General features: G+C 50.1%; 1 protein-coding gene across 1 annotated transcript in view; it reads left to right on the top strand.

Moving 5' to 3' along the window:
- Nucleotides 1–13378, top strand: part of LOC139226312 (aldehyde dehydrogenase family 3 member A2-like) — a 28424-nt gene extending 15046 nt beyond the window's left edge. Inside the window, exons 7-11 of the mRNA XM_070856974.1 lie at nt 1004–1145; nt 4063–4229; nt 6418–6517; nt 8156–8385; nt 12102–13378. Of these exons, the coding sequence (XP_070713075.1) occupies nt 1004–1145; nt 4063–4229; nt 6418–6517; nt 8156–8343 (597 nt within the window). The 3' untranslated portion in view covers nt 8344–8385; nt 12102–13378. The remainder of the gene's footprint in view (nt 1–1003; nt 1146–4062; nt 4230–6417; nt 6518–8155; nt 8386–12101) is intronic.
- Nucleotides 13379–14874: the final 1496 nt, after the last annotated feature.

Below are 14874 nucleotides of genomic sequence, written 5' to 3'. Positions count from 1 at the left end.
TGTGACCCCTGGTTCTAGACTCCCCAGCCAGGGGAAACATCCTCCCTGCATCTGCCCTGTAAGAATCATTACATTTTAATTTTATTCCCATGTCCCCATGTTTTAGACCTTCAGCCGCTAGAAACGGCCAGTCTCTATCGATCCTGTCCCATCCCTGCATAATTGTAAACCTCTCCATCAAATCCCCCCCCCCCCCCCCCATAATCTCGGTTCTAGCCAACCTGGCCCCAGTTCTGAGTGTCTGTAGAGGGTGTGGTGTTGCAGCCCTGGAGATGGCCACCAGTCACTCGCCCATTCCCGCAGCTCCAGGAATCTGAATGGAAATGGGATTCTCTGAATGGAGGAGGGCACCGATGCCAGCAGCATCTTTGTTTTTAGTTTGTGTTTAATTCGTTCTCGGGCTGTGGCCGTTGCTGGTAACCCCGGCGATTATTGCCCGCCCGGAGCAGTGGTCTTCAGCCAGTGGTGGTGGGTTTGATGCAACCGAGCGGCTCACGACCAACGCTCCCTCCAAGCTGCGCGGCCGCACAGCGCTGGCAACGATCCCGCGCAGGCCACTCACTGGCTTCTCCGTTGTTCGTACCGCGCGCACGCGGAAACTTAAAGGGACTGCGCTCAGAGAGGAACCGGGCCCCGCAGGACCGTGTGCAGTTTATAGGGAACGTTGCTTTCTGGGCCACTTCACGAAGGCAGCTCAGAGTTGGTGTGTGACTGGAGTCACCTATAGGCCCAGACCAGGTAAGGACAGCCAGTTTCCTTCCCGCAAGGACTATATAATGCCCACACTTGCTGCCCTCTTGTGTAGAATCCCTTATTATTGATCCATTGGACTGTGTCTGTCTGTCTGTCTGTCTCTCTCTCTCTCTCTCTCTCTCTCTCTCTCTCTCTCTCTCTCTCTCTCTCTCTCTCTCTCTCTCTCTCTCTCTCTCTCTCTCTCTCTCTCTCTCTCTCTCTCTCTCTCTTCTCTCTTCTCTCTGACTGACCTTGCCTCGTTCTGTTCCAGGAATTTTATGGAGCTGATCCCCAGCAATCCCCGGACTATGGACGCATCGTCAACCAGCGGCATTTTAAGAGAGTCATGTCCCTGCTGGAGGGAGTGAACGTGGCGTATGGCGGTCAGAGTGATGAAGCGGAACTCTACATAGGTACGTGTAGCGGCTCGGGGAGGGCCAGTGGATTAACCCAAACACAGTGACCGTTACACTGGTCCATATCCAGTCACTGGGCCAGACACTGTATCTCCACACAGGTCAAAGTGCTGATATTGGTTTACAGAAAAAATATTTAAGAACACACTAACATCAGTATGAGGCAGTCTCTGTCAATAGTCTCTTGCCAACACGTTCCCACATTACAACATTCTTTTTGCCACATTACAAAAGTGACTACACTCCAAAAAAGTAATTAATTGCTGTAAAACACCTTGAGACATGCAGTGGTCATAAATGTAAGTCTATCTTTTCTTTCACCAAGCAGAGATGACCCCAGTTGACTGCCTCATAACTTTCCTTCTGTTGGCCCCCAGTTGAGTCGAGTCGCTATCATCCTTCTCCTTCTCCTCCTCCCCCCCCCCCCCCCCCCCCCCAACTCTTCAAAACAGGGCCCATGTCCCTTCCACCTCTCTGAAGGTATCCATTCTCTTTATATCCTAGAATGGTTACAACACAGGAGGCCATTTGGCCCATCGAGCCCAATCTGCTAGTCCTCTTTCCCTGTAGCCTTGCAAATTTATTTTCCTTCAGGTATCTATCCAATTCCCTTTTGAAAGCCCCGACTTGAGTCTGCCTCCACCACCCTTTCAGGCAATGCATTCCAGATCCTAACCACTCGCTGCGATTATTATTTTTTTTTTAAGTTATTTATTGCGTTGGCAAAAGAACCAAAGGCAAGCACCTTATATCTGTGTCCTCTGGTTCTCGACCCTTCCCCCAATGGGACAGTTTCTCTCTCTATCTACTCTGTCCAGACCCTTCATGATTCTGAACACCCCCATCAAATCTCCTCTCCATTCGCTCTGCTTGAAGGAGAACAACTCCTGCATCTCCAGTCTATCAATGTAACTGAAGACCCTCATCCCTGGGATCATTCTCTCAAATCTTTTTTGCACCCTCTCTAAGGCCTTCATCTTTCCTCACATGCAGTGCCCAGAATTGGACGCAATACTCCAGTTGGGGCCGAACTAGTGTTTTATACAGGTTAGTCATAATTTCCGCACTTTGTACTCTAGACCTCTCTCTTGTTGAGGCCCAGGATCCCGTATGCTTTTTTAACTCTTTTCTCAACCTGCCCTGCCACCGTCAGTGATTTATGTACGTATACCCCCAGGTCTCTGTTCATGCACCCCCTTTAGGATTGTACCCTTTAGTTTATATTTCCTCACATTTTGGTAGAAAGAATATCACCTCACTTTTTTTTCTGCATTAAATGTAATCTGCCATGTGTCCACCCATTTCACCAGCCTGTCAGACTTCAGGAAGATATAATCACTCTCCTCCTCACTGTTCACTATACTGCCAAGTTTTGTCAGCTGCAAATTTTGAAATTGTGCCTTGTACATCCACATCCAAGTCATTAAGAAAAACAATGGTCCGAGTACCAACCCCTGGGGAACACCACTGTATACCTTCCTCCAGTCTAGAAAACAACCGTTCACCGTTACTGTTTCCTGTCACTTAGCCAATTTTGTATCCATGCTGCCACTGTCCCTTTTGTTCCATGGGCTTCAACTTTGCTGGCAAGCCTATTATGTGGCACTTTGTCAAACGCCTTTTTTGGGAAATCCATGTACACCACATCAACCGCATTGCCTGAATCAACCCTCTCTGTTACCTTATCCAAAAAAACTCGATCAAGTTGGTTAAACATGATTTGCCTTTAACAAATCCATGCTTGCTTTCCTTAAATTAACAGACACTTGGATAGGTGTGGATTGATAGTTTTGTCTCTGATTACTGTTTCTAAAAGCTTCCCCACTACTGAGATTAAACTGACAGGCCTGTAGTTGCTGGGTTTATCTTTACACCCTTTTTTTGAACAAGGATGTAACCTTGACAATTCTCCAGTCCTCTGGCACTATGTCCTTGTCTGTGGAGGATTGGAATATTATGGCCATTCCGCCCTCCATTCCCTCAGCATCCTAGGATGCATCCCTTCCCAGAATGCTCCTGGTGATTATCTATTAAGTACAGCCAGACTTTCTAATGCCTCCTATCCACTGTCTCCACTACCTTCTTCACTGTCCATGGCATGCTCTGCCTTGGTACTCATTTAGTACCTCAGCCATGTCCTCTACCTCCATGCATCGGTCCCTTTTTGATCCTTAATCAGCCCCACCCCTCCCCTCCTGACTACCTTTTTTTAATACTATTTACGTGCCTTCCCTTCTCCAGAGCCCCAAGCTGGAGCATTGGTGAAGTAAGTGAGACAAATTGTGAATTTACTTTGCGGATCTTTCTGCACTTTCCACGCAGCGAGGTTGTAAATAAAGTTTGGCTGAATTAATGTTGTCGTTCTCCAGTACTGGAGGGGCAGGGCAGAGGGAGAGCCAAGGCTCGGGGGCGGGAGTGGTGAGAGACCCAGACTGGAGTACAGGCTGTGGATCAGGAACCGATGGGGTGGGGGAGGAAGAGTAGACGCTGGACATCGTACAGTATCATGCACTTGGTCAATATGGTAGCTGAACATTATCCTTCCCCCCCACCCCACGGGTCACTACCCGTCCTCAGCCTGGTGGGTTCTCCATGATCATCGTGCCGAGGTCAAGAATTCGAATGGAGGGGCTGGGTTTTCCCACACCCTGTCCCCATGGCCCAATCGGTTGCCTTCCCAGTCCTGAGTAAGCTGCCGTGGAGAGGCACTGAGTGGGGAGAAGCCCCCTCTGTGGAGACTCATGCCACTCTCCGGTGTAACCAGCTAGTTGGCTCCAGGCGGAGTTGGCCCAGGCCTGGGGACAAGTGGGGGCCCTGAGAAGGATTTCAGTCCACATGTGTCACTGATTTAGATCTTTGTGATCTGTGGTCCTGTCTATTAACTAAACACAGCCTCTGGTTAATATTTGCTCAGCTCCCACCATCGTCACTGACGTGGATCCCGACTCCAGGATTATGCAGGAGGAGATCTTTGGCCCGTTGCTGCCGATAGTCACGGCCGGCAGTGCAGACGAGGCCATTGGCTTCATCAACAAGAGGGACAAGCCTCTGGCTCTCTACATCTTCTCCCACAACAAAAAGGTGAGGATTGCGGCCTCTGTGACTGGCTGCTTTGGACTTGGTTTACTGGACTACAATTTCAGAGGTCTGCACAAACGATCTGGGGGCACACGTTCAAATCCCACCAAGGCAGTTGGGGAATTTAAATTCAGTTAATTAAATAAATTTGGAATGAATAGCTAGTGTCAGTAATGATGACCTTAAAACTACCGGATTGTCGTTAAAAACCCATCTGGTTCACTAATGTCCTTTTTTTTTTAGGGAAGGAAATCTGCCGTCCTTACCCGATCTGGCCTATATGTGACTCCAGATCTACAGCAATGTGGTTGACTCAAAACTGCCCTCTGACATGGCCCAGCGAGCCAAGGTAGCAGCTCACCACCTGCTCAAGGGCAATTAGTGATGGGCGAGAAAAGCCGGCCTTGCCAGCGACGTCCACAATCCCGTGATTTATTTTTAAATAAAAGAATTCCGTGCCTTGGTCACCTCGACCTTTAGCACTCTCACCACTCTGTCTTAACTTTAAAAATACAGCATGTACTTCAGCGTTTTTTCGATGTAACTGTTGTCGTGGTGCGTGCAGGAACGGGGGAGACGAAACTTTAGAAGCCATTTGATCCTGTGATTGGACGACTCAGAAGGACCAGGGAAAGGCCCCAGGATCGACCCCCTGAAGTAGCTGGGCCTCAGCGGCCCTGGGTTACGGAGCAGCAAATTATTCAGGGTCCTTGCCCCTGATCCCTGCTGAGCCATGCTTGAATAGCCCAGTGACGCCCTGTCGGAGTCCCAGTGACTGGGCGAGGTACCCCCTGGGTGTCTGGCATCTGGCGCCTGGGGAACTGTCAATGCAGAGGATGGGCTAATAACCCTGCCCCATCTCTCCCCACAAAGCTGTTCTGTTGGAAGGTCCATTAGTGGCCTCTGCTCCTCCCTCTTCTCTCCACCTCCCTATTGAGGAAGAGCCTGACCACGAGCAAACATGAGGTGATCCAAAACTCATCTGCCTGTGTCCTAATGAGCACCAAGTCCTGCTCACCCACCACCCCTGTGCTCGCTGCCCCGTGTCCTAACTCGCACCAAGTCCCGCTCACCCACCACCCCTGTGCTCGCTGCCCCGTGTCCTAACTCGCACCAGGTCCCGCTCACCCACCACCCCTGTGCTCGCTGCCCCGTGTCCTAACTCACACCAGGTCCCGCTCACCCACCACCCCTGTGCTCGCTGCCCCGTGTCCTAACTCGCACCAAGTCCCGCTCACCCACCACCCCTGTGCTCGCTGACCTACACTGGCTCCCGGTTAAGCAACGCCTCGCTTTCAAAATTCTCATCCTTAATTTTCAAATCCCTCCATGGCCTCGCCCCTCCCTATCTCTGTAATCTCCTCCTGCCCCACAACCCCCCGAGATGTCTGCACACCTCTAATTCTGCCCTCCTGAGCATCCCTGATTATAATCGCTCAACCATTGGTGGCCGTGCCTTCAGCTGCCTGGGCCCTAAGCTCTGGAACTCCCTGCCTAAACCTCTCCGCCTCTCTCTACCTCTCTTTCCTCCTTCAAGACACTCCTTTAAAACCAAGCTTTTAGTCACCTGTGTTAATTTCTACTTGGGTGGCTTGATGTCAAATTTCTATCGCATAATACTCCTGTGAGCCACCATGGGACGTTTCACTATGTTAAAGGTGCTATATAAATACAAGTTGTTGTTACAGCCTCCCTGCGACGACACGACCGAGATAAGGAACTCACTGTCCAGGAAAGTGTTCCTGCAGGTGGCGTTGCCACGCAGTCGTCATTTAAATTTGGCCCATGTCCTGGTGATTGTGTGCAGTAAAACTAAACCCTGGCTGAAAAATCCAGGGAGACCTGCTCCTCTCTGGTCTTGGTCTGATGCTTTGCACCAATGGCAGCGTGGAGGTGTGACACAGCATATCCGCCATTGGCGGCCGTGCCTTCAGCCGTCTGTAACCTCGTGAACTCCCCCCTTCCCTAAAGCCCTGTCCTACTTTGGCTCGGGATGTTTCGCTGCATCAACGATGTTCAATAAATGCTTGGTGGGTGTTTCCTTATCCTTGCCTTGCAGTGGCAGAGTTCATGTCGGGGAAACCCGTACATCTGCTGATCTACAGCCTCGGGATCGGTGTAACCAGATCGTCGTAAGCTCTAACTCGATCTCCTTTTTTCTCTCTCTCTCTCTCGCTCTCTCTCTTTCCAGTTGATAAAGAGGATGATCGCGGAGACTTCCAGCGGTGGTGTAACTGCCAACGACTGCATGATCCATTACACCGTTGACACACTGCCATTCGGGGGGGTCGGTGAGTGGTACATTTATTTCGGTTCTTGTCCGTCCTGCGGGATAGGTCAGACTGAACGAGCGATGGTGGGAAGAAAAGGGGATGAATTTGCCCCTTTTTTTTTTACAGTCACATTAACACCTCCAGGGGGCGCAATGAGGTTGTCTCCCAGAGGAAGTGGTCGATGGTGCCTCTGGGGAAATTGCCCTGGAGATTTTTTGGGGGGGGAAGGGAAGGGAGAGGAGAAACGTTGTCATTAGCGCCATGATTCGTGCCCCCGGGCAGTGCACGCACGCCGATGACATGACGCCGGCTCCTTTGTGCCCAGTGGGGGAAATTGCCTCCATGGGGTGGCGAGGATGGCACTGGCCAATTGTCACCGCCAGCTTTGTGAGTCACGAACCCGCCAGACATTTGTCACCGGGGCGCCCATTAAATGGGAGGCCGTTTGTGCCATGGGCCGTCATATTTTTCTGCCGGCTCGACAATAGCAACCCTCGCCAAAAAAAAGTAGCCACTGTTGTAATGTGGGAAACGCGGCAGCCAATTTATTCACAGCAAGCTCCCACAAATAGCAATGTGATAATGGCCAGATAATCTGTTTTTGTTATGTTGATTGAGGGATAAATATTGGCCAGGATACCAGGGATAACTCCCTCTGCTCTTCTTCGAAATAGTGCCATGGGATCTTGTATGTCCACCTGAGAGCGCAGATGGAGCATCGGTTTAACGCCTCATCCGAAAGATGGCACCTCTGACAGTGCGGCGCTCCCTCAGCACTGCACTGGGAGTGTCAGCCTGGATTTATGTGCTCCAGTCCCTGGAGTGGAATGTGTTGGGTGCAGCAGACGACTCCATTTCCTGGATGTGGCTCCGACTGTGGACACAGCTGGTCACAAAATAAATGCATGGGAGGGAGGCCATTCGGCCCATTCTGGCTTGCCCAACTAAAAGTACTAGAGCTGCCATCGCCAGATCCAGCCAACTGGCAAGACCCCCGGGCTGTTTCCAAAGCTGGGTACCTCTGACCCACAGACTATGAACTCATGTGGAAGCAAGTCATCCTTGTTCGAGGGACCGCCTCTGATGATATGGATAAACTTGCATGCACTTCTTCAATCTTAGCCACTTTACCCTTACCAAAAAAAACACAATTAAACTTCTATTGACCTGAGCCTGTGTTTACTTGGAACAACAATTAAACTCTGTGGCCTTAAAGGGACAGTGTTCCACCTTGGCAGCATCATAATACTTTGTCTTCAGGTGGTGCGTCACCACGGAAGATGTGCTGGTGTTTCCTACATTACAACAGTGTATACACACCAAAAGTACTTCATTGGTTGTTGTCATGTGTGTTCTTTTTGGATCCCTAGCCACTAGATGGCATCACTGTTGGAGGCCATTGGGCTGCGCACATGTATGTGCAGCCCAAGTATAAAAGGCCAGCCATTTTGTATGTCACTTTGGGCCTTACTAAAGCAGAGCCAAGGTCATGCCTCTTGGAGTTAAACAGTACTCTGTCTAGCAGTTATTGCATACACAACAGCTGTAAAGCGCTTTAAAACGTCCAGTGGTTGTGAAAGGCGCTATATAAATTTAATTCATTTTTTTTTTTATTTCGATAGCTAGACATCCTCACTGATTTCTCCCTGTTCCCAGGTAAAAGTGGCAATGGGGCGTACCACGGCAAATTTAGCTTTGAGACTTTCAGCCACCGCCGTGCTTGCGTGTTGAAGTCGCTGGGTATGGAAAAGGTGAATAGTATCCGCTACGCGCCTGCCACGGATTCAAAGCAAAAATGGACACTTTGGCTGATGAGGAAACGTGGCGGAAGTGCAAAGAAGTGACTCGCTGCATTACTGGGCGTGCTGGTTGCCATAGTGATGAAGGTAGGTCTGCTCTCTCTCTTTAATTAATTCTCGTTACAGCCATGGTCCAAGCATTGACAAAAGGGCTGAATTCCAGAGGTGAAGTGAGTGACTGCCCTTGACATCGAGGCAGCATTTGGCAGAGTGTGGCATCAAGGAGCCCCAGTAAAACTGAAGTCGATGGAAATCAGCGGGAAAACTCGCCACTGGCTGGAGTCATACCCAGCGCACAGGAAGATAGTTGTGGTTGTTGGTCAATTATCTCAGCTCCAGGACATCGCTGTGGAAGTTCCTCAGGCCAGTGTCCTAGGCCCAACCGTCTTCAGCTGCTTCATCAATGACCTTCCCTCCACCATAAGGTCAGAAGTGGGGATGTTTGCTTCTGATTGCAGAGTGTTCAGTTCCATTTGCTGCAACTCAGAAAATGGAGCAGTCCATACCTGCAGGCAGCAAGACCTGGATGACATTCAGGCTTGGGCTGATAAGTGGCAAGTAACATTCGCACCAAGTGCCAGGCACTGACTATCTCCAACAAGCGAGAGTTTAACCACCCACCACCCCTTGATATTCAAAGGCATTACCATTGCTGAATGCCCCATCAACATCCTGGAGGGTCACCATTGACCAGAAATTTAACTGGACCAGCCACATAAATACCGTGGCAACCAGAGCGGGTCAGAGGCTGGGTACTCTGTGGCGAGTGTGTCTCCTCCTGACTCCCCAAAGCCTTTGCACCATCTACAAGACACAAGTCAGGAGTGTGATGGAATACTCTCCTCTTGCCTGGATGAGTGCAGCTCCAACAACACAAGAAGCTCAACACCATCCAGGACAAAGCAGGCCGCTTGATCGGCACCCCATCCACCACCTTCAACATCCCCCTCCCTCCACCACCGGCGCACCGTGGCTGCAGTGTGTACCATCTACAAGATGCATTGCAGCATCTCACCAAGGCTTCTTTAGCAGCACCTCCCAAACCCGCATCCTCTGCAACCTAGAAGGACGAGGGCAGCAGGCGCATGGGAACACCACCACCTGCACGCTCCCCTCCAAGTCACACACCATCCTGACTTGCAAATATATCACTGTTCCTTCATCATCGCTGGGTCAAAATCCTGGAACTCCCTCCCTAACAGCACTGTGGGAGCACCTTCACCACATGGACTGCAGCGGTTCAAGGTGGCGGCTCACCACCACCTTAAGGGCAATTGGGGATGGGCAATAAATGCTGGTCATGCCAGCAACGCCCACATCCCGGAACACACAAATATTTAACCAGGTTTGATGGAGCTTTATTTAAGCATTCCCAAGTGGTGCTTCAGCCCACATCCTTCTGAACTCCGAGAGCACTCGCTGAGCTAAACCTCCACGTGATTAAGTCAGTTCTCGATCCCAACATGTTGGCAATAATGGAGTGGTTTGATGAAGATAGTGCAGTAGACATTGTGTGTGTACATATGGACTTTCAAAAACCATTTGACAAAGTACCCCTCAACGGGAATTATTCAAAAATCAAAGTGCATCGGATTAAAGGGATGGTGACAACTTTGGTACATAAATGTAAGGTTATCCACTTTGGTTAAAAACAAGGCAGATTATTATCTGGTGACAGACTGGTAAAGGGGAGGTGCAAGAGACTGGAGTGTCATGGTACATCAGTCACAGAAAGTTGGCATGCAGGTACAGCAGGTGGTGAAGAAGGCAAATGTCATGTTGGCCTTCATAGCGAGAGGATTTGAGTATAGGAGCAAGGAGGTCTTACTGCAGTTGTACAGGGCCTTGGTGAGGCCACACCTGGAATATTTTGGTCTCCTAATCTGAGGAAGGACGTTCTTGCTATTGAGGGTACCGCGAAGGTTCACCGGACTGATTCCTGGGATGACGGGTCTGACATATGAAGAGACTGGATCGACTAGGCTTATATTCACTAGAATTTAGAAGGATGAGGAGATCTCATCGAAACATACAGAATTCTGACTGGATTGGACAGATTAGATGCAGGAAGAATGTTCCTGATGAAGTCCAGAATCTGGGGTCACAGGATAAGGGGTAAGCCATTTAGGACTGATGAGAAACTTCTTCACTCAGAATTGTGAACCTGTGGAATTCTCGCACAGAAAGTTGAGACCAGTTCGTTTGATATATTCAAAAGGGAGTTAGATGTGGCGCTTATGGCTGAAGGGATCAAGGGGTATGGAGAGAAAGCAGGAAATGGGGTACTGAAGTTGCATGATCAGTCATGATATTGAATGGTGGTGCAGGCTCGAAGAGCCTACTCCTGCACCTATTTTCTCTGTTTCTAAGGGATGGGAGGCAAAGAGTAGTGCTGAACAGATGTTTTTCTGACTCCAGTATGCAGTGGGATCCCCCAGGGGTCCCATTGGGGTGTGCGCGTGCGTGTGATGTTGAGGCGGTGTCCCTATACCAAGACGGCAGAGCAGGCTCGAGGGGTGTTCTTGTACCTGGTCTCGGCTCGACTGGGACAGTGGTGAGGATGGGGCTGAGTCTCTCCTGCTCACCGTGCTGGGCGAGTCCTTGCCCCTGGAGGTCAAGCCTGGATGTCAAGGAATCTGCTGACCGCCACTATTCTGGGTTCAGCAATGAAGAGCGACCCTTTGGGTGGGGCACCCAAGGGTGGTCCCCTGACAGGAAGTGACATGTCTGGGAGAGGGAAAGAAATGTTTCCTGTAACGCATGCACCTGTAAGGTTTGTAGAGCTGTTTTTCATCAGCGCCAAGCCCCGAAACCTTCCTTGGGAGCCTCAACTTGAGCCAAATCCCCTCTGCCTTTCAGTTCTGCGTGGAGGGGATTCCTGTGCGGGCTGCTCTTGCACATTCCACTTTGCCATCCTCGTCTGCCATCTGGACATGCCATAGCGCACCATCTTGCCATCTGGAGGAGGCAGAGATCCCCAATGGAGTGCTCTCTATTTATTGGGGACTTGGCCTGGAGGGTGTTGCAGGGAGCTTTTAAGTTTGTTTACGGACTCCCAGGCCATCTGCAATTTCTGCGGTCTGGAAGAGTCAGTGTTCCATGGATATGTTGAATGTGTGAGGTTGCGACCCCCATTCTAATATTTGAAGGAGGATGCTGCTCAAATTCTGGTTGCACTTCAGTCCCACACTCCTGATCTTTGGGCACCCTGTGCAGAGGGGAGCGGGCAGGTCGGAAGGCCTCCTCATAGGACTGCTCCTGGGCCTGGCCAAGGGGGTCATCAGCCGGTCGAGGGGGTCGTTCAGCCAGACTGCCTGCCTCTCATCCACGGTTACATCCGAGCCAGGGTGTCCCTGGAGATGGAGCACGCGGTGTCCACCGGTACGCTCGTGGCCGCCTACGAGAGGTGAGCACCGGAGGGACTAGAGTGCATCATCACCCCCGACAACCAAATTTTAATTTTGATTTAAGGTTTTAGTTCACGTTTAAATTGTTAATTTGTGGGTTCTAGGGGTATTTGATTTACATTTCTATGAAAATAGTTGTAGAGCTGTTGAGTTGTGAGTGACTTGGCCAGTCACATGATGTTCACAAGACTCTAAAACTCCAGCCAGTTGGGTTCAGGTGATCCACGATGAGGTAGGTGGTTCTGAACTGGTAAGGTGTAGTGTGATAATAAACCAGCTGGTTCTTAATAGCAAAGGTTTAACAAAGAACTTGTGAAACAAATACATTGCAGTCCCTTTTTTAAACCCCAGTAGGTAAAGAACAACATGCTCATTCTGCATCTTTTATTCTTCCAGTTTTACGTCATGTGATCAACACGACTCCGTTACATTTGACCTCCTGATGAGCTTGTGATTGGGACCTGGTGAGGAGATGACATGTACAAGGGGCCTCTAATTCATGGGGCAAATTGGAGGAAACCGATGTCTTGGAACTCTGACCAAAGTGTGTGTCTTCCATTTGGAGCACCCCAATAAACCACGACCAACTCCCATCACATTTAGTGCGATGAAGGTAGCCATTTGAACAGCTAGCACAGACGCAGTGGTCCAAATGGCCTCCCAAGCTGTAATTTCTCTAACTTTTCGTCACTACCTGACATGCATCTGATTTTATATTTGATTGCAACTAACAATACTATTTTTGAGCCATGTGTTGCATAGTAATTGTTACTGAGGTTTAATCACTAATTCACTTGTAATATAATAATGTATTCCTTGTATGAAGGCCAGCTGCCCCTCACTAGGCTGGTGGCTCACAGATTTTATATCCTCACTTGTTTGTGAGCCTTGTTAGTAAATGTGGGGCAGAGTTAGCTGATTTTGGAATCGTACTGATCGTAGTAGCCAAGTCACCCGTGAGTCTCGCTTCACTCGCTCGCTCACTTTTCTCCTGTACAGTGCTCCATTTTTTTTTTTCTTCCCACTCGCTCACTCTCTCTGGACAAAAGAGACTTGACTCAAATGGGCCGCAACAATTGGAGGAGGAGTTCAGCAGCAAAGCATTGTGAGAATAAGGGCCCCCGACCTTTCGCTCTTTCTCCCGTGCCCTCTCGCTCCGGATGAATGACACTTGACTCGAACGGGATGCTGTGATTGGAGGAGGCTCACTCGGCCCCCTCCCCCCCCCCCCCCATTCCAACGCTCCCGTCTCGGCATCCAAACTCTTCGAAAGTCCGAGGGCAGGCGGTCAAGCAGCGAGACGGACAGATTCTGCTCTGTCTCTCGCTTGGTCAGCCAGAATATTCCAGATCCTTATCGCCCATTGTTGGACGAAATACTTCCAGTATCTGATCTAACTTTATCGGGCCGATCAATATGACCAACGTTCCCTGTAAGCTGCGCTTTGCTCTGCGCAATCTGTCTCTATTAATGCGAGATCCCTTTAAATTTCCGCGTGAGTGTAAATACTGCACAATCAAAGCCGGCGTGCGGCCTGCACTGGACCTGTTGACGTTGCTATGTACCTTTTTTGGGGGGGGAGGAGAACATTGCTTACGACCTTAATCCTGACTGCCTTTTCTATCTTGAAGTATTGTTCAGGATTTACCTTGTCCATTAAAATTTAAAATGAATCACCGTCAATCTTGGTAGTCTGATTTTAGTCACATCAAATTAAAATTTGGTTGCCGGGGGTGATGATGCACTCCAGTCCCTCCGGCGCCCACCTCTCGCAGAAGGTGGTGGACACCGCCTGCTCCATCTCCAGGGACACCTTGGCGCGAATGTCGCCGTGAAAGAGAGGCAGGCAGTCGGGCTGAACGACCTCCTCGCCCGCCCGCAGCCTGGACCGGTTAATGGCCACCTTGGCCAGACCCAGGAGCAGTCCCACGAGGAGGCCCTCCGACCTGCCTGTTCCCCCTCCGCACCGGGTGCCCAAAGATCAGGAGCATGGGACTGAAGTGCACCAAGACCCTTGTAAACCAGAGTATGATTCAACAGGTGTTGGAATGGGGTGGGAATTCTGTGCACATCACCTGTCTTTCAGGTAGACCTAAAAGATCCAGTAGCACGATCTGAAGAAGAGCAGAGACGACCTCCTGGTTAATATTTAATCCTCAACCAAAATCACAAACAATAGATTATCCAATCATTTATTTCATTGCCGTTCGGGGGAGTTTGTTGTGTGCAATTTGGCTGCTGTATTACCTTGCATTTATATCGTGCCTTTAACGTCATTAAATGTCCCAAGGCGCTTCACGTGGCGTTATCAAACAAAATTTGACACCTGCCGGAATGTCTTATGTGGCTTGATGATCAAAAGCTTGGTCAAAGAGGTAGGTTTTAAGGAGCATCTTAAAGGAGGAGAGAGAGGTTTAGGGAAGAAATTCCAGAGCTCGAGACCTAACAGAAGGCACAGCCACCAATGGCGGAGCAATTAAAATCGGGGATGCACAAGAGGGCAGAATTGGAGGAGCACAGACATCTCGGTGGGGTGATTTGCGGGGGGGGGCGGGGTGGGGGGGGGCTGGAGGAGATTACAAAGATGGGGAGGGGCGAGGCCATGGAGGGATTTGAAAACCAGAATGAGAATTTTAAATTCGAGGCGTTGTCCGACTAGAAGCCAGTGTCGGTCGGCGAGCACAGGGGTGCTGGGTGAGCGGGAATGTTTTCTCTAAGCGACGCCATGTTCCCGGCACAGCCGGCTCGCCGGCTTTTAAATAGGAAAAGCTGCGCCGGTGCGGTACATTGGGCCACGCATCCGAAATGAAAGGGAACGCTGGTGAACGGAACTCGGCGCGAGTCAGGATACAGGGCAGCAGAATTTTGGATCAGCTCAAGTTTGCAGACGGTGCAAGGTGGGAGGCCAGCCAGGAGAGTATTGGAATAGTCAAGTCTAGAGGGTTTCAGCAGCGGATGAGCTGAGGCAAGGGCGAAGACGGGCACTGTTATGGAGGTGGAAATGGGCGGTCTTAGTGATGGAGAGGATATGGGATCAGTTGCTCATCTCTGGATCAAATAGGGTGCCAAGTTGCACACTGGTTGTGACTGCACTTCTTTGGTTGAAACGCACTTTGTGATATCCTGAAGTTGTTAAAGGCGCTATAAATGCAAGTTCTTTTTTTCCCTT

The sequence above is a fragment of the Pristiophorus japonicus genome, chromosome 16, assembly GCF_044704955.1.
Source record: "Pristiophorus japonicus isolate sPriJap1 chromosome 16, sPriJap1.hap1, whole genome shotgun sequence".
Classification (NCBI taxonomy): domain Eukaryota; kingdom Metazoa; phylum Chordata; class Chondrichthyes; family Pristiophoridae; genus Pristiophorus; species Pristiophorus japonicus.
This window is presented reverse-complemented; position numbering and strand designations above follow the sequence as displayed.